Raw genomic sequence first — 26,970 nt, 5'->3', positions numbered from 1 at the left:
CGGGTAAAACAACTTTTGGAAGGAAACATGAAAGACTAAATTTAAAGTGGGCGGAAGGGAACAATAGGTTCTGCACAGAGACCCCACACCTCACACACCTGTCCTGTTATAGAACCATAGAACACTACAGCACAGAAAACAGGCCATTCAGCCCTTCTAGTCTGTGCCAAAATGGTATTCCTCTAGTTCCATTTACCCAGTCCATAACCCTCCAGACCTCTCCCGTCCATGTATCTATCCAATTTATCCTTAAAACTCAAGAGTGAGCCCGCATTTACTACATCAGACGGCAGCCCGTTCCATACTCCCACCACTCCTTGAGTGAAGAAGATCCCCCTAATGTTCCCCCTAAACTTTTCCCCTTTCACCCTAAAGCCATGTCCCCTCGTACTTATTTCTCCTAATCTAGGTGGAAAGAGCCTACTCACATTAACTCTGTCTATACCCCTCATAATTTTGTAAACCTCTATCAAATCTCCCCTCATTCTTCTGCGCTCCAAGGAATAAAGTCCTAACCTGTTCAGTCTTTCCCTGTAACTCAACTCCTGAAGACCTGGCAACATTCTAGTAAATCTCCTCTGCACTCTTTCAATCTTACAAATATCCTTCCTATAGTTAGGTGACCAGAACTGCACGCAATACTCCAAATTTGGCCTCACCAATGTCTTATACAACCTCACTATAACATCCCAACTCCTGTACTCAATACTATGATCTAAGAATGCCAGGATGCCAAAAGCCTTTTTTACAACCCTGTCTACCTGCGACACCACTTTCAGGGAATTATGTATCTGAACTCCCAGATCCCTTTGTTCCTCTGCACTCCGCAGTGCCCTACCATTTACTGTGTATGTCCTACCTTGATTTGTCCTTCCAAGATGCAACACCTCACACTTGTCTGCATTAAATTCCATCTGCCATTTCCTGGCCCATTCTTCCAGTTGGTTCAGATCCCTCTGCAAGCTTTGAAAGCCTTCCTCGCTATCCACAACACCTCCAATCTTAGTATCATCAGCAAACTTGCTGATCCAATTTACCACATTATCATCTAGATCATTGATATAGACAACAAACAACAATGGCCCCAGCACAGATCCCTGAGGCACACCACTAGTCACAGGCCTCCAGTCTGAGAAACAATCATCCACAACAACTCTGTCTTCTCCCACACAGCCAATTTCGAATCCAGTTTACAACCTTTCCATGGATACCTAGTGTCTGAACCTTCTGAACTAACCTCCCATGTGGGACCTTGTCAAAGGCCTTACTGAAGTCCATGTAGACAACATCCACAGCCTTTCCTGCATCTACTTTCTTGGTAACCTCCTCGAAAAACTCTACAAGATTCGTTAAACACAATCTACCACGCACAAAGCCATGCTGACTATCCCTAATCTGTAAGCCATGCTGTATATCCGATCTCTCAGAACACCTTCCAATAATTTACCCACTAGTGATGTCAGGCTCACTGGCCTGTAATTACCTGGTTTACTTTTAGATCATTTTTTAAACAACGGAACTACATGAGCTACCCTCCAGTCCTCCAGCACCGCACCCGTAGCTAAGGACATTTTAAATATATCTGCCAGGGCCCCTGCAATTTCTACACTAGTCTCTCTCAATGTCCAAGGAAATATCTTATCAGGCCTGGGAGATTTATCTACCTTTATTCTCTGTAAAGCAGCAAGCACCTCCTCCTCTTCAATGTCTATATGTTCCATGACACTATTGCCTGTTTTCCTTCCATATCCACTATGCCAGTTTTGAGTAAATACTGATGCAAAAAAACTGTTTAAGATCTCCCCCATCTCCTGAGGCTCCACACAGATTATCTTCTTCACACTTGGCTGGTAGCCAGGCCCCCAGAATGAGCAGCTAACCCCCACCTTTTCCCATCTTTTTCAGCAAACCCACCGTTTGGTGACGGCAGCTCAGTCAAAGGCCCCATCCACAGATGGATCCGATTACAACGGAGGGAGAAGGGAACGGCAGCAGCAGCATTTTGTACATTACGTCAGCCATTACTGGGACACAAAGCAGCAGGCCTGACCCTCAGACCCGAATTCAACTTAGAAGCAGCATGTTGCCGCACTGCTTTACTATTGCTTTTAAAGAATAAAATCAGTGCATTTTATCAAATGTCCTTTGTAAAAATATAAACCATTCAATAAACAAAATTTAAATTATTTTTTCTTTAAGATATGCATTCTCCCCCAACTGGATTGTGTCAGAGCAGGTTTCAAGGTGAGGCAACCAACAACTGTTATTTGTATATTCCATTGTAAATGGACAATTAACTGTTTCATTGCAACAACTAAAGACCTACAGTCACACTCAACTCAATATCCAATACACGGATTACGTGAAACATTAAAAACAACACTTTGAGTTGCTACAGGTTGTATCGTGCAGTACCAATAAACATGTACAGGGTATGTTCAGTCAGAGAGCACGGAAACAGGCGCTTCGCCCCATTAAGTCCGCACTGACCATCAAGCACCTGTTTACACTAATCCCATTTTATTTTCCCCACCCACTTCTACAACTCACCTACATCCTTGGGGTAATGAACCCACAAACCCGCAAATCTTTGGGGGGTGTGGGAGGAAACCAGAGCACTTGGAAGAAACCCACACAGTCACAGGAGGGATGTGCAAACTCCACACAGACAGCAACGGAGGTCAGGATTGAACCCAGGTCACTGGAGCTGTGAGGCAGCGACTCTATTAGCTGTACCACTGTGCCACCCTGTGTTGACTGCATCATACTGCAGCAGTCTATGGCTCATGGGCTATGTGTCGAGATAGTACTAGATCAATCTGCAGGCCACGCAATACGTGGATTGAGATCCTGAACTTTATGTACACAGCAATATTTGTTCTTTCATAAGTGTGATATTTTATCAGTTTCCACCCCCCCACTCGTAGCATGTTTATTAGTACCCAAGTATAACACTGTATATCAAAGGATTGCCATACCTATCCTTGCTAAGGGGATGCCATACTGCAGTACTTGCACCGTGCATTCCACAGCTGCTTGCACTGTTGGAAACGTGCAGACTGCAGACACCATGGCTTCCGGCATTCCATAGAGACGCAATGTTGTCTTGGTGATTATTCCCAGAGTTCCTTCTGAGCCAATGAAGAGATTTGTCAGATTGTAACCGGCGGATGTCTTCCTACAGCAGAAAGTGTTTTATCACAGTGTTCACTCAACACGTTTCTCCCAGGCAGCTCAATGCATCAACAGGCTGAGCACTTCTCTCCTACTGGGACAGGTTAAAGTGCTGATGGAGTCATTCAAATTTGAGTTAAAACAGATGACTCAGTGGGGAGCACTTTGCCTCCGACTCAGAAAGTGAGTTGAGAGACAAGATTGAGACACTGACACAATGCTGAAGGAGTGCCACCCTGTCAGAGGTGCTGTTCCTCAGCAAAGGCACCAGAACAACGCCCCAAGTACTCTTTCAATGGACAAAAAGACCCCATGATGCTAGCTTGAACAAGAGAAGAATGTGCTGGTTGATATTTATCCCACACGTGGTGTCACGGAAACAGGTTACCCGGTCGGCACGTCACCGCTATCTGTGGGACTGTCTGCTGTCCTTCCACATGACGTCACCAACTTCACGTTGTTGTCTGAAAGCACAGTGGGATCATGCACATCAGGCCATTAATGCAAGCCCTTCTTTCTCATCAGTAATGCACACTTGCCTCGGCTCTGTGCATTTGACCAGTCATTGACTGAACCAAAGGAAAGCAAGGTGTCCATAGTACCAGTGGGAAGTCCCAAAGTGTGTTGCAGTCACTGTTTTAATACAGGAACCACGGCAGGCAATTTAATGAAAAAAGGTACAAATTGTCTGCTGTAACTCATCAGGTGTTCCATATTTTAGATGTTGCTTGATTGATAAATAGCTGCAGAGATCCCCACTGCTTTTCTTTGAGTAGCAACAGGTGATCTTTTAAACTCCAAAGCTTAACTGTAGAAGTACACATTTGTACGTTAAATGCAAAGTTACGCTGCATTTTATTACATTTTCCTAGAGGGCTGATGAACCTGCAACAAGCATTTCTCCATTGCTGCACTGGGATCTCGGCCTAGAATACCTGGGAGTGGGGCTTGAGCCTACAACCATCTGACTGGGAGCCTGGGTGGACACCTCAACATTAATTAGCAGCACCACATTCTGCCTGATGAGAGTGTGACGGGGAGGCATCGGAGAAACTGAGCCTCTGATGTAACCCATTTGTTTTCACTCACTGATAAATTCCAAAGCTCCACAAGGATAACTGCAGATCATCCATTCCTAATACATTAGGAATGTAAGAAATAGAAGCAGTAGGCCATTCAATCCTCACTGCTGCTCTGTCATTCAACATGAGCATAGCTGATATTTTATACCAGCTCCATTTTCCTGCACTAGCCCCACATCCCTTGATTCCCTAATTATCCAGAAACCCATCAATGTCTTGAAAATACTCAGCGACCAAACCTCCACAACCCTCCTAGATGGAGAATCCAAAGATTCATTGCCCTCTGGGTGAAGAAATTTCTTCTCATCTCTGTCCTGAATGGCCCATCCCCTATTTTGAGGCTGTGACTCCTGGTTCTAGATACCTCAGCCGGATGAGACATCATCTACCCTCATCTACATAAGAATTTAGTTTGTTTCAATGAGATCACCCCTCCAGGGAGCAAAGAATGCTATGTTAGATACCATACTATCTAACAAGAGGTAGTATTTAACGCTTTAATTGCTTTCAGTACCTGAACCTCCTTTGCGCTCCTGCTGTGTACATAATCCTCCCATCCGCTAGCACTACTTCTAGGTTTATCACGTTCTCCCTCATCGTGCCGTATCTCACCGCATTTGTACCTGAGGCACTAGTGGCAGCCATTCCGCACAGGGAGGCATCTGCCCCGGGATCTGTGGAACAAAAGAGAATCACTAAGGAGTCACCAGAAGGCACCTCATCTCCAGTTCACTTTGCTACGTCCCTCCTCGTGAATGGGTTCCCATTTTCACAGCAAAGTCCCAACAGGAGTTTCCCTTAACCCCATTCACCCACCAATGGCTCCCAGTCTAGCAAACCTTCATTTTTAACAAACATCAGTGTAATATAGATTTATAAATTCATAGGTCATACAACACAGAAAAAGGCCCTTCAGCCCACTGAGTCCATGTTGACCATCAAATACCCATTTAGACTCATCCCATTTTATTCTCCCCACATTCCATTATACACTTACTCACCAGGGGAAATTTACAGTGGCCAATTTACCTACCAATACGCACATCTTTGAGATTTGGGAGAAAACTGGATCTCCCAGAGGAAGTCCACATGGTCACAGGGAGAACATGCAAACTCCACACAGAAGGCACCAGAGGCCTGAATTGAACACTGGTCGCTGGACCTGTGAGGCAGCAGCTCCACTGGCTGCACCCCTCTGCAGCTGACAACTTGAATAAACTGCTACCAATAAATGTAGTCTGTGACATCTAAACCACTGCAGACCTCTCGATTATTAAATCAACCCACATAAAGGTGGTCTGATTCACATTTTCACTAACGCAACATATTATACAAGAATGCCTTGTTAACCGGGGCAGTGATCCAAATTATTGTCTCTACTAACTGATTTCTTAAACAATTTGTAAATTATAATGTATTTGTGCCTTTAAGAATCAAAGCACGGCACAATGTAGCAGCTAGTTTCCTGCTTCCAACGACGAGAATTCAAGCTGTTCCCTATTTCCCTGGCTGATGCCCTTCCTGAGCAAGGGTAGACATTCCAATACCAGACACGTTCAGAGATAATTTACCTACCTCAGACCACACAATTGATGGAGTAACAGAACCTTGGGATTCTTTTTATTCTCACAGAGTTTCAAGTTTGAAAATAATTTAATGCAATTTGGGATCAAGCTGTGTAGAAAGCAGAAACTGTGAAGGAAGATATGCTATTTTGTTTTCATTTATAAAATCAAGGTCATTAATCTCAGTCTCTGCAGGTACTATAATGACAACAGAAATCTTGTCTGAATCTTCGGATACTAAGTAGACCCCCAGTATTTATTCTCATTGGCAAGGACTTCAGTTCACCTAATCAATGCTCAGAAATGCCTCTCACTGCCTAGTTGATATGATAACTTATTCGAGTACTGATAGGATGGCTACTTTTGTAAAGAAGATGTTGATGTCTATCATTAAATTGGGCTTTGTAATCTGACCTCAGTGACCTAACAGGACTGCACAGTAAGTGGGGAGATGATATCTTTACTGGAGAAAGGCTTCACCTGTGAAATTCCTTTCATAACCACGTGACAGACATTGAAGCCACATTAATTTTTCACACAGCAAGATCCCATAATTAATTTTCCACTCAGCAGAATAACAAATGCCTGATAAGGGCTGCAGCCACAAATGCTGCTGGCCTTGTCTGGCTGGCAAATCGATGTGGGAATTTCTGAAGGGGTCAATCTGATAATCAGTCTACTAATATAACGTGTGAAATTCCAACCTGTTACTCGGTTCTGTGGACGTGGATGGTTATCGGTCCCATGTGTGGGGAGGTCAGGTGTCCCAAGGTGCTAAGGGTCAGTTTCATTGGCACAATTAAGCCAAACTTACCAATCGGAAACCAGAGACCACTGCCTCGAAGGTAATTATTCAGGCCTTTTCTGGTGACTCCAGGCTCCACTGTCACATCAAAGTCAACTGTATTTAGCTCCAAGATTTTATCCATCTTTGTGAGGTCAAAGCACACTCCTCCCTGATGAGAAAAGCAGCAACACAGAAGTCAGACTCCATTGGGAGGCCAGAACGTCAGGAGAGGCAAAGTAGGTAGTGGGAGGAAACTTTAAGAAAGCACCTACAGGACAGAAGACTAAAACCAGTCTGGTCTGTGTGTGACACAGGACCAGAAGCAACATGGATGACTCTTAACTGTCCTCTGAAAAGACCCAGAAGTCCTTGGTTTAAGGGCAATTAGGGATGAGTAATACATGCTGGCTATGCCAATGACACTCACGTCCTCATGAATTAATTATAAAATATAGTGATAAAGACCCAACTTGTTAAAAAAAGATTTTAACCACACATTACATTCTGCTACTGCTTGCAAAATGTTCTGTTTGTCACATGTTTACAGTTCATTTTGGTTTCCCATAAATTAAAAAAAAAGGCTTATTTTGGAATGAGTTTTGTGCTATTAGTGGGGATGGGCTGGTTGTTCTTCCTGTCTAAAATGGTGCTCTACAAGTGAGAAGCAGACAGAGGGATTGGTGGAAGGTGTCATTACAAAGTGCATGATTCAGCAGCAGTTCTGGAAGTTCTGAGGATGGGGAGTGGGACTTCCTGTAGAGAAACCCAGCTGAATAGCTGGATATATTTTGCTGAATAATTTATAGAAATGCATCGGGGAAAACAAGGGAATTATTTGCCTTGGATACAATTCAGTTTGTGTGACAGCATCCGTTCTGATTGTAAATAGAGGGAGACCATTGAAGTGAAGCAGGATCTATCTGACAGAGCAGCACAGTGGCACACCTAATACTGCTGCTGCCTCATAGCTCCAGAGACCTGGGTTTGATCCTGACCCCTGCATGGAGTTTGTGCATTCTCCCTGTGACCACGTGAGTTTCCTCTGGGTGCTCTGGGTTCCTTCCACATCCTAAAGATGCGCAGTTTGCTAGGATAATTGACCCCTGTAAATTGCCCCTAATGTGTAGGTGAGTGGCAGAATCTGCGGGGAACTGACGAGCATGTGGGGAGAATAAAACAGGATTAACATAGGATTAGTGTAAACGGGTGGTTGATAGTCAGCAGAGACTTGCTGAGCCGAAAGGCCTGTTTCTGCGCTGTGTCTCCCTCAGACTGCACGACTCAAGAAGGTGCTTGCATTTCTTAAAGCAGGTAAAGGCTGGTCCCCTTTAATGAAGGCAGTGGGTTACCAAACCGAGGGCACTACGCGGTTTTCCACTCCTAGTTCCTCTTGGGAAAGAAGTTGTTGATTTGATCAGAAGGAGGCAAAGTGGCTTTGTTTATGCAAGGACATAAGCCACTCAAAGTAGTGCGTGGGGTTAGAAAGGTTGATGGAATCCCGGCCTTCATCTCCGAGTGTAGGAATACAAAAGTGAGGCAGTGATGCTTTCAGAGGACGGTCAGACTCCATCAGTAGCATGGTGTTCGGTAAGCATACAGACAAGCTTCACCACACAGATCCCAGCTCTGGGAGAGTTAAATTATGAGGGCATGCTCCATAAACCTGGCTGTTTTCACTTTCTGTTTTGGAGGCTGTTGGGGCTGCGATCAGATCAAAGTGTGACAGGCGACTGTGGAGTAAGGAGGGGGCTGTCTTAAAATTCAGGAGTGAAGTTAGAAGGAGCAAATTCCATGGAAATTTGGACTCCTTTCCCCAAAAGACCATGATTGCTTGGTCAGTTGAAAGCTTTGAGAAGGAGGTAGATTTTTTTTGTTAGGCATGATATCCAGGGAGATGGGGTAAAGGTGGACATAAACAGATATAATTCTGAACTATACCACTAAGCAGGTTTTGTGAAATATTTTATCAGGCAGACTTAAACGGGCAATAACCATTCCTGGGCCTAAATCTCCAATTCAGATTGTAAAGAAAGAAAGAAAAAGGTAAGAATACGGACAGAATGAAAAACAAAACGGCCAACTATAAGAAAGCAATGGGAATGGGGGAAAATTAGAAAGGATTTTAAATTCCGCCCACCCCCACCAACCCCCAAGGTGTAAACTGTTCCTGACATCTGAATAACTGTGTTACTGAAATGGCATTTTTTTTTGTGTTAGGGACTCAGTTCATTTTCTTTAAAGACAAAAAATGTCCAGCAGGATGAGAACAGAGACACAAGAGACTGCAGATGCTGGAACCTGGAGCAACACACAAGATGCTGGAGGAACTCAGTGGGTCAGGCAGCATCTGTGGAGAGAAATGGACAGTCGACATTTGGGTTGAGGCCCTTCTTCGGGTCTGAAAGAAAGAAGGGACGTAGCCAGTATAACAAGGTGAGGGGAAGGGGTGGAGCAACAGCTGGCAAGCGATAGGTGGATCCAGGTGAGGAGGGGTGATAGGCAGATGGAGGAGGCTGGGAGGTGATGGGTGGAGGTGCCAAAGGGCTGCAGAAGATAGAATCTGATAGGACAGGAAGGTGGAGCATGGAACCAAATAAGGGGAGGTGGGGAGAGCAGATGGGAACAGTAGAGGAGGGGACCCAGTGGGAGGAGTGTGTGGGTGATGGGCAGACGGGAGTGAATGGAGGACGGGAAAGAAACATGGTGACGGGGGGCTGGCGGTGGGGTTGGGTGTGCGCAGGAGAAATTGGGTAGATCAGGAGGAGAGACAAAAGGGACAGAGGGGGAGCAGTTACCTGAGACTGGAGAATTCAGTGTTCGTGCCGTTGGGCTGTAGACTACCCAGGTGGAATATGAGAGGCTATTCCTCTAGTTTGCGTTTAGCCTCACCCTGGCAGTGGAAGACGCTGAGGACAGACATATCGGTGTGGAATGGGGACGAGAACAGAACTGCCTTGAGCTGTTCAACAGTTAAACCTCCATCGCCAATCAGGGATGTGGCTCAGGACCAAGGACTGCTCATTTCTGAGAGGCAGACTGAGAGAGTGCCAACTCAAACCCCCGCACTCAAGATCTGAATCAAACAAGTCGGTTTAATTCCACCACTGAGTGTTGTAGATCTGATTTCTGATGCTAAGGCAAGGTTGGAAGCTCATCTTCTGCCAGCAACCAAGATTCAGAGGACCATTTGATGTGAAATATTTGGCCTGTTCAATCCACATCAGAAAGCCTCCTCATCTGTACATTAATAACATGGCACAAAGTAATACTTTTCTCATTGTTTTGGCTTTACATTGGGGTACATTGTAATTACGACTGTGGGAATAACTATATTTACATCCTTGAGGAGCCCCACCTATAGAAGCTCAGGGCTCCACCCAGTCTGTAAACATGCAATTAATTCAATGGGAGCTGGAAACAACCAGATACTTGTGATTGAGAACCAAAAACCTGCAGATGCTGGAAATCTGAAATTTAAAAAAAAACAGAAAATTGATGGAAACACTCAGCAGGTGAGGCAGCACCTGCAGAAACAGAATTAGAGTTAACATTTCAGATACACATAATGACATACACAATAGCTAGCAAGAATAGATTTAATTTCTTTTAGGAGTTATTGTTACAATCCCTAGAAGGAATGCCGTCACAACCTGGTAGGGCCGATATGTCACAGCTGGAGTTTCCTGATGGGTCTTCCTCCCCCAAAACAACTTGTCAACCCACCGTGCCAAGTAGAATCCAGCTAGAAGACAGCATGCAGACATCCAGTTTAACCACCAGTATATCTGGGTGCACAAATAAGCTCTGATCTATTTTCCTCACTTTTCATCCCTGAGAACAGTCTGTAGTCTCCACCATCAATGTCTTGGTATGGATTCAAACAACTGAATGATACCTAAGCTTTGTGAGAGGGAGCACCATCTCACCTACCACAGTTCTCCACATAATGGGTACCTAAAAACACAGACACAACGTACTGCATTGACCCTTCCTAACTCTCTTGCATTTGGTAAAATAAATACCATAATGTATTCAACCTGTGCAAATGCTGACAACACCTTGACCCTGGAAGTTATTTTCCTTCAGGCTGTGTTCAGGGCCGTCTCAAGTCTGAAGCACACAGACCACAGAATCAACACCACTGGACCATGGCGCCTTCTGCACTGTACAGCAGTGGTGTTTGCCTTGATGATTGACTCCATGTTGAACACCAAAATGGACTTATCACCCTGTACCTGCTGCCTCCCATGTTGTGTTAATGCTGTAATGTGAGACTGGAGTGTCCTGTCCAGGTTCCTTCTATAAACAGTATTTATAGATTTATCCAAATGTCAAGATGCCTCTAACTCCTTCCGCTAACCTCCCTGGCTGGGATCAAAGGAATGCAGAGCGTTCCATTTGGAACCAGCTTGGTCGCAGGAGATGCTGGAATTTGACCTAGTCCATCTGCCTTTGGGCTCCACTCCAGTTTTTTTCTGTCAGTTTGCTCTTTCTCTCTCCCGAGAGGCCCACAAAGCAATTTTCCCTCGGTTGGGGAGTTGGTTCACGAGCTCCAGGAAGTGCTCACTTACCAGTGACCCTGTGCACTGAATGTCTGGGGAGCCACACCTCCTTTGAGTTCCAGCAAAGCTTTAGCCTGAGGCTGCAAGGATCTCAGTTTGTGAGGGTGTACCACAGAGGATTATCCACTGGTCAGATAGACAATGTACTGAGAGAGAGAATCACTCACTCAGCTATAGCTAGCAGTGCAGGTAGAAAGCAATTAATGCACCAACGCATTGACACAAGAAGCTAGCAGCTTCACCTACATACTAGATGCATAATTTCAGCCTGTGGTATGCAGAGACATTACTTGGATACCAGTGAACAGCTGCCCAGTAAATGTCCGTCAGGAAGTTGGTGTTAAATTATCACCTTGAAGTGTCAAAGTATTGTTCTGGTTACTTTGAACAGAATAATAAGCGAGTGCTTTGAAACTGTGATTGGCATTTCTTCTTGGAAAATTTAGTAAATATAGTATTAAAAGCAATTATACATATTTACGAAGAACAGGAGTTCTTTAGAGGGAATAGGCTGTTAAGCATGTAATATCAAGTGTCTTACAGCACTAGATACAGCACAGGCTATTGGTCCAGACAACATCCAGCTACAGTGGTAAATAAAGACCCACCCTCCAGATCCAGCTGTGTTGATAGCCAGGCTGTGCCTGTACAGATGTAACACTGGCATCCATCCAACAATGTGGAAATTTGCCCAGGTATGGCCTGCTCTCACAAAAAAAACAGGAAAAATCCAATCTAGCTAACTACTGCTCCATCAGTCTACTCTTAACTGTTGGCAACAGTGCCATCAAGCAGCACGCACTCACCAATAACCGATCAATCCCCAGTTCGGGTTTCACCAGAACCATGTGAATGATTTCTGCACAGCCTTGGTACAAACACTGACCAAAGAGGTGAATTCCAGGTGCGGTACAAGAGTCTGCCTTTGTCATCAAGGCACTTTTTGACTGACTGAGGCATCAAGAAGCCCTGGTAAAACTGAAGTCAATGGGCACAGAGGGAAAAGCTCCGATGGCTAGAAACATACCTCACAGAAAGGACAGTAGCTGTGGTTGTTGGAGGGTTAACCATCCAATCCCCAGGTCATCTCTGCAGGAGATCCTTAGGGCAGTGTTTAAGCAGCTGTTTCAGCAATGTCATTCCTTCCACAAGGTCAGAAGCAAGAATGTTCACTGGGCAGTCTATGCCCACAAGCAGCAGCCCTGGACAACATTTAGACAGGGGCTGATAAGTGACAAGTTACATTTGTACCACAAAAGGGCCTGGCAAAGTCCAACTCCAACAAGAGAGAATCTAATCACCTCCCCTTGACATTCAATAACACTATCACTATCAACATTGTTGGGGGGGCGGGGGGGGTCACCATTGGCCAGAAACTCAATTGGGCCCACCACATAAATAGGTAAGAGGCTGAATATTCTATAGTGAGTGACTCACCTCCTGACACCCAAAGTCCATTTTGGGCATCATTGGAACATTTTAAAGAGGCCAAGAAAAGAGAGGTCAGAGCTGGATGAAGTAGTAGTGACATTAAAACACTCAGCTGTTCAGGAAGCATCTATGGACAGCTAGCCAGTGGAAACATCAGCTCTGCATGTACCCTGTCAAAGGCAACATCCTGGGTCAATAATCCTTCATCCTTCTGATCTGCTGAGCATTTCCAGCAACTGCACTGTTCCATCTCTCAAAGTTCCAGTGCTCACTTTTATTCTTCCTCCTCTGCTCTCATTTATTTCCTTCCATTTACATCTCCCTCAGACAGATCACGAGAAGGCAAGAGGAGCAGAGGAAGGTGTTCCACCCTCTCCCACCTGCTGCACCATTCATTATGATCACAGCTGATCTTTTACCCCAGTGCCCTTTTCCTCTACTAAACCTGTATCCCTTCATTCCCTCATATACTCAAACTATGATCAATCACTGTTGCACAGACACAGTTCCTGAACCTCAACAACCTTCTTGAGTAAAGAACTCCAAAAACTCACCACTCACTGAGTGAAGGTGTTTCTTCTCATCCTGGTCTTGAATCAACAACTCATTTTGAGACTGTGACCCTTGGTTCCGGACGCCCAGCACATTACGGACACCAGCCTCCCCTCCTTGGACAATCTCTCATTGTCTTGGTGAAATAGCCAGCATAATCAAAGACCCCACCCACCCGGGACATTCTCTCTTCTCCCCTCTTCCATCGGGTAGAAGGCACGTACCGCCAGACTTAAGGACAGCTTCTACCCCACTGTGATAAGACTATTGAACAGTTCCCTTATACAATGAGATGGACAATGACCTCACGATCTACCTTGCTGTGACCTTGCACTTTATTGCACTGCACTTTCTCTGTAGCTGTCACACTTTGTACTGTTATTGTTTTTACCTGTACTACATCAATGCACTCTGTACTGACTCAATGTAACTGCACTGTGTAATGAATTGAGCTGTACAATCGGTTTGTAAGACAAGCTTTTCACTGCACCTCGGTACAAGTGACGATAATAAACCGATACCAATACATCTAGCCAGTGGAAACATCAGCCCTGCACGTACCGTGTCATGGTTCAATGAGACTAGCTCTGTTCATTCAGCTCAAGAGAGTATAGGCCCAGTATGCCCAATCTCTCCTCAGAGGACCAACCCAGAAACCCATCAGATGAACTTTTGCTCCACTCTGTCTGTAGCAATCAATCCATTGGTTAGATAGGGAGGCCAGACCTGTACATAATATTCCATTTGCAGCCTCACCAGGGCCAGATCTAATTGCAATAAGGCGTATTTTCCTATTGTAATAAACATGCCATTTGCCTTCGAAATCGTTTGCCGTATCTGCAGGTTAACTTTCAGTGATTCATGTACAAGGACATCCAAGTCCTCCTGAACACCAACACCTTCCAATCTCTCATCATTTTACAAACCCTCCACCTTTCTATTAGTGCTGCCAAAGTAGACGACCTCAATTTTTTCTACATGGTATTCCATCTGCATTTCTCATCCATTTGCTTATCCTGTGTATTTACATTGAAGCCTCTCTACATCCACCTCAGTCCATGATACTGCCAGCTTAGTATCATCGGCAAATTTGGATACAGGACAGCACAGGAACAATATTGTGCTGAACTAATTGAACTAGTAATTAAACATCTAACTAAACCAATCCCTTTTACCTACACAATACAAGATACAAGATATCTTTATTAGTCACATATACATCGAAACACACAGTGAAACGCATCTTTTGCGTACAGTGTTCTGGGGGCAGCCCGCAAGTGTCACCACGCTTCCAGCACCAACGTAGCATGCCCACAGCTTCCTAACCAGTTGTTCATACCCCTCCATTCTCTGCACATTCACGTGCCTATCTAAGAGCCTCTTAAACACCTCTATCATATTTGCCTCCACCACCACCCCTGGCAGCGCATTCCAGGCACCCGCCTTGCTCTATGTAAAAAAGCTTGCCCCGCACATCTCCTTCGAACTTACCTTTTCTAACCTTAAATGCATGTCCTTTAGTATTAGACATTCCAACTCTGGGAAGAAGACACTGCTGGCTACTCCCTCTATTCTCATAATCTTATAAACTTCTATCAGGTCTCCCCTCAGCCTCCGCTGCTCCAGAGAAAACAACCATAGTTTGTCCATCCTCTCCTTATAGCACCTGCCCTCTAATCCAGGCAGCATTCTGGTAAACCTCTTCTGCATCCTCTCCAAAGCCTCCACATCCTAACTTCCAGTAAGCCCGCTCCTTCTTTTTCTTCCACCACCCCCCCCCCCCAACTCCTTGGTCTTCCCTTATTCCTGTGGTTCCCTTCCCTGCCTTGATGACCTGCCCATCTCCTCTCCTCCCCTCCCCTCCCCCATCCTTTATTCCATGGTCCACTGGCCTCTCCTACCAGATTCCTCCTTCTTCAGCCCTTTGCCTCTTCTACCTACCGCCTCTCAGCTTATTAAATCTTCTGCCCCCCTCCCCCACCCACCAACCATCTCCCTCTCACCTGAACTCACCTATCACCTGAACTCACCTATCCCTTGCCTGCGTGCGCTCCTCCCCCTCCCCCCCCCCCCCCACCCCACCTTCTTATTCTGGCTTCTGCCCTCTTCCTTTCCAGTCCTGATGAAGGGTCTCAGCCTGAAACGTCGACTGTTTATTTCCCTCCATGGATGCTGCTTGACCTGCTGAGTTCCTCCAGCACTTTTTGTGGATTGCTTCAGATTCCAGCATCTGCAGAACTTTTTTGTGACATCCTTCCTATAATGGGGGGACCAGAACTGAAAGCAATACTCCAGATGCGGCCTAACTAGAATTTTATAAAGCTGCAACACAGCTTCCTGACTCTTGAACTCAGTGTCTCAGCTAATAAAGGCAAGCATGCCATACGCCTTCTTTACCACCCTATCCACCTGTGCAGCCACTTTCAGGGAGCTATGGACTTGGACCTCAAGATCCCTCTGTATATCAATGGTGTTAAGGGTCTTGCCATTAACAGTGTACTATTTCTTTACATTTGATCTCCTACAGTGCAAACCTCATACTTGGCCGGATTAAACTCCATCTGCCATTTCTCCACCCATATCTGCAACAGATCTATATCCTGCTGTATCCTTTGGCAATCTTGTACACTATCCACAACACCACCAATCCTTGTATCATCTGTGAACCTACTAACCCACCCATCCATCTTTTCATCCAAGTTCTTTCTATATCTCACAAACAGCAGAGGTCCCAGTACAGATTCCTGTGGAACAGCACGAGTCACGGACCTCCAACCAGAATAAGTCCCCTTGACCGCTACCCTGTGTTCTATGGGCAAGCCAATTCTGAATCCAAACAGCCAAGTCACTGTGGATCCCATGCAACTTAATCTCCTGGCTGAGCCTACCATCAGTGGTCTTGTCAAATGCCTTAATAAGATCCATGTAGACAACATCCACAGCTCTACCATCAATCACTTTCATCACCTCCTTGGAAAAACTCAATCAAATTAGTAAAGACATGACTTGCCCTGCACAAAGCCATGCTGACTGTCCGGAGGATTAGATCCTTAAGCTTGAACTGTTCATCCAAATCATTGATATAGATCCTGAACAGCATCGGCCCCAGCACTGAGCCCAAAAAACGACCCAGTTGTTTGTTTTCCTTGTATTCCATCTATCAACCCATTCTCAGTATATTACCCCCAATCCCATGTACTCTGTTTAATAATCTCGTGTGGCACCTCAAAGGTCTTCTGAAAGTTCAAATCACCACATTCAGTGGTACCCTTTTTTCTGTTCTATTGGTTATACCTCCAAACATTGGCAGAACTTGTCAAACACTATTTCCTTTTCATAACTCCATGCTGATGCAGCTTAATCCTATCATTAATGTCCAAGTGCTCTGCTATTATTTCCTTCTTAACACATGCTAGGATTTTCCCTCCTACAGATGACAGGCTGTGTGATTCCCACCTTTTCTTTCCCCTTCCTTTCATAAATAATGGGATTACATTCACTACCATCTAATCTGTGGGAATGTTCTCAAATGTATGGAACTTTGGAAAATGACATCCAGCGTATCCACAAAACGTTTAATTTCCTTGCAATTTCCTTATTCCTCAATATAATTTCTCCTTTCTCAGTCTGTAAGGGATCCACATTACCTTTTGCTAATCTCTTTTACTTTTTACAAAACAGAAGGATATTTTAGTCTTTTTTTTCTTTCATCTTGTATTCTACATTCCCCTCCTTTAACAATTTGTTGATCTTCCTTTAATAAAATTTGAAATGTTCCCAATCCTCAGGCTTGCTGTTCTTTTTGACAACATTACAAGCCTTTTCCATTAATCTAAGGTTATCTTTAACTTCCTTTGTTTGTTACTGGACTTTTTACCTGTGGGAGTTTTGTGCCTTAAAGAGATATATATTTGCAGTAAACTACATGTTCAATTCTTAAGCGTTAGCTATTGCTGGTTTACTATCATATCTTTTAAGGTGATTTCCCAACCTACTACAGCCAGTATGTGCCTCATGCCTTTGTAGTTTGCTGTGTTTAGATTTAAGACACTAGTTTCAGATTGGACTAAATAACTTTTAGTCTCCATATAAAGTTCTATCACGTTAATGTAACTGTACCTACCCTCACGGCAACGACGCCTCCTTCCAGCCCTGTGCTTGTACCAAAAGGGATGATGGGAAGATCGTTCGCCCAACAGATTGCAGCCAGTCTGCTGACCTGCTCCACGTTCTGTGGCCACACCACGACATCTGGAGGTTTGCACCTTCACATGCAAAGAGACATTGTAGATAACACATGGGTTCATCAGATCAATATTCCAAATACTAGTCACATTAATCAAAAGCTTCATTTACACAGAGAAATACATTGATAACCATTCAATTTAAAGGGGGCAACATTTAAATATTGCTTTCTGAAGTACAAGTAGCAACCCATTATTCTTCACGTAGACTCAGTACTAATTATCATGGAACACAATCAGTCATCCAGGGCTTAACCTCCTCCCTCCTCCTGAATTATTCTGATAATTCCTGTCTTTCGCTCTGCTTCTGTTTTTGTGTGGCTTCACCTCTGGGATATATCATTATTTTGTTATTTTATAAGTGCTATACAAATAGAAGTGGTTGTTACAATGACACTTTAGTCCACAAGAAGGGCATCTTGAAGATCTAGACCTAGCAATGGGCCATGCTGTGCTCATTTGGCAGACATAAAATAAATGCAGCGTAGCCCAACATCCTACTTCCCAGGCCCACCTGAGAAACAGTTGGATCTGGCCACCTTTCGGGCTTCTGGAGCTTTGGGAGAAGTGAGAGGAAGGGAGGGAGGACTTGAAATTATCCATTGCCTTCCATGATCTTGGGTCACACAAACCATCTGAACCTCTGAATTGTAGGCACTGTTGTAATTTTGGAAATGAAGCAACCTCTTTTTGCATTGCAGGGTCCCACAAAGAGAATTGAGTAATTCACTAGCGCATCTGTTTCAGTCCCTTTGGTTGTGTGACAAGTATGGCCAAGTGAATCCAATTTTATTGGGTCTGTCTGGTCACCTGGCTGAATGAATTCCACCAGGTTTAATTTTAGATTGTTACGAAGTTTTCATTTGGTCAGAGTGAACAGGATTTGAATAGACAAAAGGCTACCTGGCTTCCCTGATACTTCTGAAGTAAATGGCTTACATGAATGGCACCTCAAATCGGGTTTCACTAGGTTCACTTAGTGACCAATGAAAGACTGCACACCAATGGTATATGTTCAAGGAAAACACACTCCTTATGTCACACTTTCTGGCAGAACCTTAATACTGTCAAAGACACACTCCTAACATATATGCAATCATGAACAAAGGCAAGGATGATCCAGCACAGTCAGGACTCATTCAGCCAATTGTGCCCTAGTCAGTTCTTTGGTGGAGTGGTTCGATCACAACCACTTTCTGCTTTTTACCCAGTCAAGCATTTGCCCAATTCCCTTTGGGACTTATTATTTAATCTGCTCTTACTGTCCTTTCTGGATCACAACAATTTGTTAAGTGGAAGAAAAAGTACTCTCTGGACTCAAAACGTCATTGGAAAAAAAGCTCTCACTGACATGGAATCACGTAAACAAACTGCTCAAACATGGTGCAGTTTGGAACAATTTGTTTTGTTGCAGTCTAGTTCAGGATATATTTTAAATATTAATTTATTGCATTATTTTAAAATTCCCTATTGCCCACCTTGGGGAGCAAAGATGGTTAATCTCTCTGGAATGTAGAGTGTTACTCTGGGTCTGCCCTTCCTCTCTCTCTCCCCCCCCCCCGAGAACTTACTGACTATGGGTGTGGTCATCTGTCCTTAATACCTCCATCAGTGCCTGTATAGAGGTCTACTCCACAGCAATATTAAACCATGACCTGAACCCAAGTGCTTTCAACTTTGTCTGTGCCCAACCCAACACTGAGACATTTGCAGAAAAGTGGGAAGAAAAAGAGCAGCTGTGCTGCACATTGACAGAACAGAGGACACGGGTGGTAATACTGAACACCTACCACATCTGGACCTAGATAAAGTATTGAACCAACCCAACGCAAGTGTTCTATCAGGGTATGGACCCCAAGTGGACCTGAAACTGATACATACTGTATGGTGAACTCAGGTAGCCAGATTCTGGGACAATTGTTGTTTGATAACTCTCCTATGAGGTGACTTGGGGCATTTTCAATGCCAAAGGAGTTGTATCCACACAAGCTAAAAATTGCACACAGCATCTGACTTCCCAGTAACCATAAATCTTCCAATTTCCAAATTCCAGTGAATTGATTTAAGAGGAGCTCTAAAACCACAATATTTTTCCAATACGAAGGCTCAAACTCCTACCCATGGTATGATTCATCTTTTCCATGCTGCTCCCGCACTGCAGTTGATGTGGAAACGTTGTCAGCTCCCGCTACTGCTTGCAGGGCATCTGTAACATTCTTATTCAAACATCTCTGAGGAGAGAGAGAAAAAAAAAGCATTTAGACAAACCTCTCAAAATTCATTGGCCCTTATGATTGCTTTTCCTTTTAAAGAAAAGTTTTTTCTCCCCTCACTTTACCCTTTCATCAGGTTGGCAACATGAGGAGAAAATCCTATCCACATCTGCAGGAATTAAATTGCCCAGTGTGGAACTAATTAGACCTACAATCCATGTTCAGTTTGTTGATGCCAGCTGGGGGAAGGGGGAAGTCCAGCGTACAGTCATTTCCACTCCTGATTCCAAACTACAGCTTGTGAAGTCTGCATCACTGATGCTCTCCATGTCGATCTGCCCACTGGGACTCGTGTCTGGACTCGCATGACAAATGGCACATCAGATTCCTGCATCCCTATCTCCACAAGAAATCGCTGGAAACACTCAGCAGTCCAGGCAGCGCTTGTGGGGTGAGAAATAGAGTGGAAGAGTTTTCAAACCAGGACTTAACTTTCTCCTCTCTCCACAGACACTGCCTGAGCCACTGAGTGTTTCCAGCATTTTCTATTTGTACTTCAGATTTCCAGCAACTGCATTTTGTTTTTAAATTTTCATCCTTATCTCCATAGGCCAGATCACCACCTTCAGGAACACAAATGAACAAAACTGCAGAAGAAATAAAAAACATTAAAATTAACAGTTCCAATTTCAGCCCTTTCATATTCCCTGTCGATGCAACCTGCTGCAGAAGAATAGGTTCCGGTTATGTCCCTAAAATATTAAAACCTGGATTTGCAAAATGGATGCGATCACTTGAGGTTGCATGGTACTAATTTCCTTCTCCATTAATGTTGGCACTTCATTACAAAGTGCCAATTATTAATAAATTCCGAGATGTTACCCTGAATCCAAATTTCTGAAGGGAAGAGCAAAGGCTCTCTCCTGTCTCGGGTATAGACTGGGTCAAGGCAAGCTGATGAGGCATTCATTCATTGATGGGAATGTGACACTATCACCTAAAGGAACTAAAATTAATCTGGATCCAGGAACAAAATTTTTGACAGGCTGGTCCCACCTAATAAGCCATACAGATTATCTGAAACCACCTGTTTTACTTTGGTTTTCAAAAGGCCGTTGCTAAGATGCCATATGGTGGATATGTGAGGTATATGGTGGATATATTAGCAAATGGAAAGATATGGAACATTGCCTTCTGGATGGGGAGCTATTCTGAGGGATTGAAATTAAAGAGAAGAGAGTTTGCACTCCTTAACAGAAAAATTGCGACATACTAAGTTTCCCAGAGTGTGTTAAGATACAGAAAATAATCCAAAAGGCTAATGGAAAGATGGTCAGCATGAACCAGAGAGCCTGTTTCTGTGCTTTATGTCTCTATGATGTAGCTTGGATTTTGTAAATGAGGGAACAGCATTGAATTTTCTGAAATGACACCTCATTAGGAAGTAAAGCAAATCATGTACCTGGCTGCAGGAGAGGCTAGAAGGATGGTTGTGTTATGTGACAGAATGGTACAATTTCAACTGAAAGGTAAGACCATCAAATGGAAAAATGGAATCCATGGTTTATGTATTGACAATATAACAGCCATAAGCAGGAAGGAAATATTAAACTTGTACAAGGTCTTCATTAGGCTGGGTATTAAGTACAAGTTGGTGAGTCCTGGAAAAGGATGGAAAATATAGATTCACCAGGCAGCTCCCAGGGAAGAGAGAGTTACATTTATGTAAAAGGATTAGTTTCGTTCATTGTAGCTGATAGAATTAACAGGTACATGCCTTTAAAACAACAATGGGGCTGAAGCCCAATGGTTACACTGGTCAGTACAGGGAGCCTGATCCATATTATATACAGGTACGTGGGGAAGGTGGTTTAGTAGTTAAATCAAACCAATGAGCATTAGGACCATTGGGAGGTCTTCTGTTGAGGAGGCCCTGATTCAAGCTCAGCATTTTCCTTCTATCACTTGTTTGAGGGTACTGCTGAGAGGTAACAATAAATGTACACAGACACAGATGCGGTAGGAATAGAATATATTAAGGGTCAAAATAATAACATAGGAAGAAAATAAGAAAGTGGCAGAAACTAAATCAATAAGAGGTTGGAATTCAAGAAGTTTAAGTAAAGACTGAACAGTGACAAATATATTTGAAAGCAGTAGTAAATTTAGAGTGATAAATGCAAAGAAGATGAAGGTGAATAGAAATTATAGCAATTGTGATATATTAAACTTCTGAAATATTTAATAATAGACAGTAAAGGAATGTTAAAACAGCCAACCATTAAAATTCAATGTCCGTGTCCTATATTGGTATTAGAAATATTAGACACAATTCCTGTTGCATTATACAGCTGGTTTTACTTGCATGTAAAAATCATGACGAATTACATGAAAACTGATTAATAGAAATCAAGTATACAAGACACTTTATTCCAAGCCACTAGAAAAAAATGTGGTAGAGAGAATGAGAGAGTAGCTTACAAGTTAAATTTAGCAAGGACACACAACTAAAATTAAATTATGTACATGCTGTCATGTGTCACATTTCTCCTCTCCCCTGCCCTCCTCTCCTCACCAGAGAGTGTCGACTCCCAACTGAGGTACAGATTCACAGGTCCCTCAACCAGACAACCACTTCTTACGTTCAAATTCTGAAGATTGCTGTGGGCTGTCTGCATGTTCAGAGAATGCATCACAAGAAAGATAAGATTGCATGCTCCCCATCCATGTAAAATAAGGTCCCTCTCCTCACGGTGGGGAGCACAAACCAGTAATCACCCCAGCTGAGGTCAGAAACACAATGGTGACTAGGCATCCGGATTCCCACTAATCACTGGATCCTTTTTGTTTGCAAAGCTTGGCACAATGTTGCTTATAAATAAAATCCATGAAGAACAATCTGAAGTACAATAATTAACTAAATATAAACACTGTCAGAGTAATTTAGCCATTCAGTATACTGGTTTCAGCTGAATCCTTTTCAATCTTTAGAAGCTCTTTACTGTATTAAAGAGCAACAGCTAGGTTACCTTAATCACTTACAGGTTAATTTAAGAAAATACTTATTAATGTAAATTTCTTCAGGTTTATTTTTTTAATGAAACAATTATTTTGTTGGATAGTCTTAGACGTAAAACATTTTCCAGATTAATTATTTTTAAATGATTTCTGTTGTGAGTAGCTTGTTTGCATTAGATAATGGGAAGATGAACTACCCAGGAGGTTCCAACAGCCACAAACTCTTAATCTTACTGATGAGCAACTTGACACATTGAAGAACTTAACAATAGTGGTTCAGTGAACAAACTTCTGCAGATATACTATTGAAAGTATCCTGACTGGTGGCATCACAGTCTGCAGCGGCCATTTGAATGCACAGGAACACAAGAAGCTGCAGAAAGTACTGGACTCAGTCCAATACATCACAGGCACATCCCTCCCCACCATCGGTAGTATCTAATATGAGGCACTGCCATAAGGCGGCAACATCTGCCTTAAGGCAGGCACAGTAGTGTAGCAGTTAGCATAACACTATTACAGCGCCAGCGACCTGGGTTCAATTCTGCAGCTGTCTGTAAGGAGTTTGTACGTTCTCCCCGTGTCTGCGTGGGTTTCCTCTGGGTGCTCTGGTTTCCTCCCACATTCCAAAGACATTCAGGTTAGGAAGTTGTGGGCATGCTACGTTGGTGCCGGAAGCGTAGTGACACTTGCAGGCTGCCCCCAGAACACTCTATGCAAAAGATGCATTTCACTGTATGTTTCGATATACATGTGACTAATATAGATATCTTATCTATCATCAAAAGGTCCCCACCATCTAGGCCATGCCCTCTTCACGCAGCTGCCACTGGGCAGGAGGTACATAAGCCTGAAGTCCCACACCACCAGGTTCAAGATCAGCTACTTCCCTTCAACGATTTGGTTCTTGAACCAACCAGCAAAACCCTAATCACTACCTCAGTATAGCAACACCATGACCACTTAGCACTCCAATGGACTTTTTTTTGGTCTAATTGTATTCTTTCTTGTATAACTTATGTTTTTCTTGTGAATGTTGTGTACCTGACTATGTGCCTGTAATGCTGCTTCAAGTAAGTTTTTCATTACACCTGTGTATACACATACTTGTGCATATGACAACAAACTCCACTTGACTTTCAGTTGCTGTAGATGTGTCAATGGGTATTCAACAACTGGCTATAATGTGACCACCACAGAGAGCTGTTAGAGGGAGGGATGAAATTTGAGAGTTGCAGTAAAGGCCAAATTGCGATCCCTTTGAAATGTAGTGAACCGTGTTTATTTTTGAGCATAACTCAAAATAACTGACACCCAAGCTGAGATTTGATGCAGAATGGTTTCAATTTCATGGGAACAGGAGCAGGCCATATGGTTCTTCTCCACACCATCCCCCATTTGGTAAGGTCTAGCACAATCCCATCTACCAGCAAAACCTTCACAACCCTTGAATCACCGAGTATCTAGAAATCTACTGCTATCTTGAGTGTACTCAGAAGTTGACAATTCTCATCCCTCAGAGGTTGATTCATAAAGCTTTAACTCAAGAAGTTGATCACCTCAGGTCTTAGTGACCAGACAAACAAAACGTCCTCCCAGTCCAACTGGTCAATCACCTTACGTTTTTTTTTTAAGATCACATCTCATTCTTACATTATATTTACAGGAGTCCATTCAACCCATCAGATCCATGCCTGCACCCAGAAGAGCAATCCTATCAGTCCCATGGCCCCTCCATAATTCCACGTAGCCTAATCTCTCTCACATCAACTCCCCTTTGAATCTTTTGCCACTTACCTACACTCGAGGGCAATTGACAGCGGCCAGTTAACCTACCAGCACATCTATGGCAAGCTGGAGGTAACTGAAGCATGCAGGGGAAAACGCACACAATCTCTGGGAGAATGTTGTAAACTTCAAACACAGCCCGAGGTTAGGATCCAGCCAATCTTCCCAACTCCTAGGAATACAGGCCTAAACCGCTCAACCTTTCCTTGTACGACAATTTGCTCATCCCAGAAATTAATCCACTTGATTATTCAAGGCAAATATATCCTTCCTTAGATACAGCGACCAGAACAGTGCTATTGGTGTAGCATCACCAAGGTCTTCGACAAATATACTAACACTTAATTAGTCTCATTTTCCAATCCCTTTTACTAAAGGCTCTAATACGATTTGCTTTCCTACTTGCTTATCTAAATGTGCCAGATAGTGGAGTGGGCACGAGGGTCTGTGTGGCCTAATTCTGCTCCGATTTCCTCGATTTTTACGATACCTGCATGTTAACTTCCTGTGACGTGCACAGGTCTAACTGAATGCCAACTTTTTCAAGCCTCCAATGACTTGCATATCAATCTGACTTTATATTTTTCCCACATTTGGACAACTTCACTTCCATTTTCCCACCTGCTTCCTCTGTTCACTTTCCCATCCAGGTTTGCATTGCACTCAGCCCCCTCACGGAGCTTCTCCGAGTACTCCACTGGTTACAGTCCGCCAACTCAAAAACAATCTGCTGGAAGAAGTATGTGCGCATGTGTAAGAATTGTCGACGTTCCAACATCTACAGTCACTTTTGTCTCCCACTCAAAAAAATAATCAGCTGTTTACGGATTTCTCTCCATTAACCACTAACATTTTACCTCATTTTATCCCAAACCCTCAAATTATTCCATTTTCTCTGCAGTGATTTACCAAATGTTTTTTTTCATACTGCATTTTCCTCATCCATTCTTCTGGCTTCTGCATCAAAAATTTCCATTGCATTCGTTAAAAATAATTTTCCTTTCATTAATCTATGTTGATTCTGTCCAATCAGACTGATTTATTTTCAAAAAGGGTCTTCTGAACATACCCTGAATAACAACTTCCAGCATTTCCCCTCTGTCCCACACCTCTTGAATAATGGTGGGCAATATCTGCTACCTTCTAATTCACAGATGTAACACTTAAAGGGCGCACAGCAGTCAATAATGTTGTTTCACATGATCAATTCTGACCTCAGGTACTGTCTGCACATTCTCCCGCTGACCACATGCATTTCCATCAACTGCTCTGGTTTCTTCCCACATCCCAAAGATGTGCTGGCCATCATATATTGCCCCCTTGGGTAGATAAGTGGTAAGTGAATTAAAGGGGAGCTGATAAATATGGGAGAGAGAGAGAGAGAGACAAGGAAATATTGAGGGAAATGGCATTAATCTCCTGGGATCCAGTGTACACTAGATGGGCTGAATGGCCCGTGTTGTAATAAAAAAGAAACTTAGGCCAGTGTTATCTTCACAGCCAGAAGATGCAGGATATTTGTCCAATTCTTGTCCCATTAATTTTAAACCAACACAGTTTAACTTGGGAGTTTGTGCCTTAACTCACCTTATTGGCTCTACAGTTACAAATCGGCGTAATGCTGTAAACTATGCTATAACTACTCTGCAGCATCAGTGGAAGTTAAAGCACTCTTCCCCACATACCTCATCAGATTTTTCTTTTTACTTACAAAGTCGGTGCTTGTAGTTTGACGCGTGTCAGATAGTTAATACGACAGCACTGAACTTCAACCTTTACCCAACAAGTGGTAACAGAAAAACAACTATGATTTTAATTACAAATGCTCGATTGGATTTTAGAAAGTCAAGTGAAATGACTGAATTTGCATTAACCTTAGAGACGTAGTTTCAGCATTTACATCATTTAAGCGGGTTAGAAATCTGCGAGCCCGGCTGGTGGCTGCGCTTCCACTTTTGGACGCGGAGTAATTTGGTTACTTCACCCACTCGCGGTGATCACCTTTAAAGGCAGCCGGGGGGAGGGAGAGGGCGCGTCAACTCGGGGAACACTGCAGCCGATCGGAGTGCTGCGGTTTAGCGGCCCGCCCTGCACACCTCCTCCGTCTGTACCTTGAGCTGAAGCCGGTGGTTCCTCCAACCTGCGACACACTTAAGTGCCGAGAAGATGCGGAGCCGCGGGTACCGAGCGCCACAGAGAGCCATGGAGCGGATGCCGCTGCCACTGGATACAATGTCACGAGGTACACTGCCTCTGGATACTATATCACGAGGTACACTGTCACTGGATACAATGTCACGAGGTACACTGTCACTGGATACACTGCCACTGGATACAATGTAATGAGGTACACTGTCAATGGATACAATGTCACAAGATACACTGCCACTGGATACTATATCATGAGGTACACTGCCACTGGATACACTTCCACTGGATACTATATCATGAGGTACACTGCCACTGGATACTATATCATGAGGTACACTGCCACTGGATACACTGCCACTGGATACTATATCACGAGGTACACTTCCACTGGATACACTGCCAC

General features: G+C 43.7%; 1 protein-coding gene across 1 annotated transcript in view; it reads right to left on the bottom strand.

The window, feature by feature from the left end:
- Nucleotides 1–26,649, bottom strand: part of ldhd (lactate dehydrogenase D) — a 39,924-nt gene extending 13,275 nt beyond the window's left edge. Inside the window, 6 exon segments of the mRNA XM_052028188.1 lie at nucleotides 2,979–3,178; nucleotides 4,771–4,930; nucleotides 6,636–6,777; nucleotides 17,277–17,418; nucleotides 19,516–19,628; nucleotides 26,528–26,649. Of these exon segments, the coding sequence (XP_051884148.1) occupies nucleotides 2,979–3,178; nucleotides 4,771–4,930; nucleotides 6,636–6,777; nucleotides 17,277–17,418; nucleotides 19,516–19,628; nucleotides 26,528–26,620 (850 nt within the window). The 5' untranslated portion in view covers nucleotides 26,621–26,649.
- Between the last annotated feature and the right edge of the window lie 321 nt (nucleotides 26,650–26,970).

Source organism: Pristis pectinata, chromosome 13, assembly GCF_009764475.1.
Source record: "Pristis pectinata isolate sPriPec2 chromosome 13, sPriPec2.1.pri, whole genome shotgun sequence".
Taxonomy (NCBI): Eukaryota; Metazoa; Chordata; class Chondrichthyes; order Rhinopristiformes; family Pristidae; genus Pristis; species Pristis pectinata.
The sequence above is the reverse complement of the archived record's forward strand: the minus strand, read 5'-3'. Positions and strand labels throughout refer to the sequence as shown.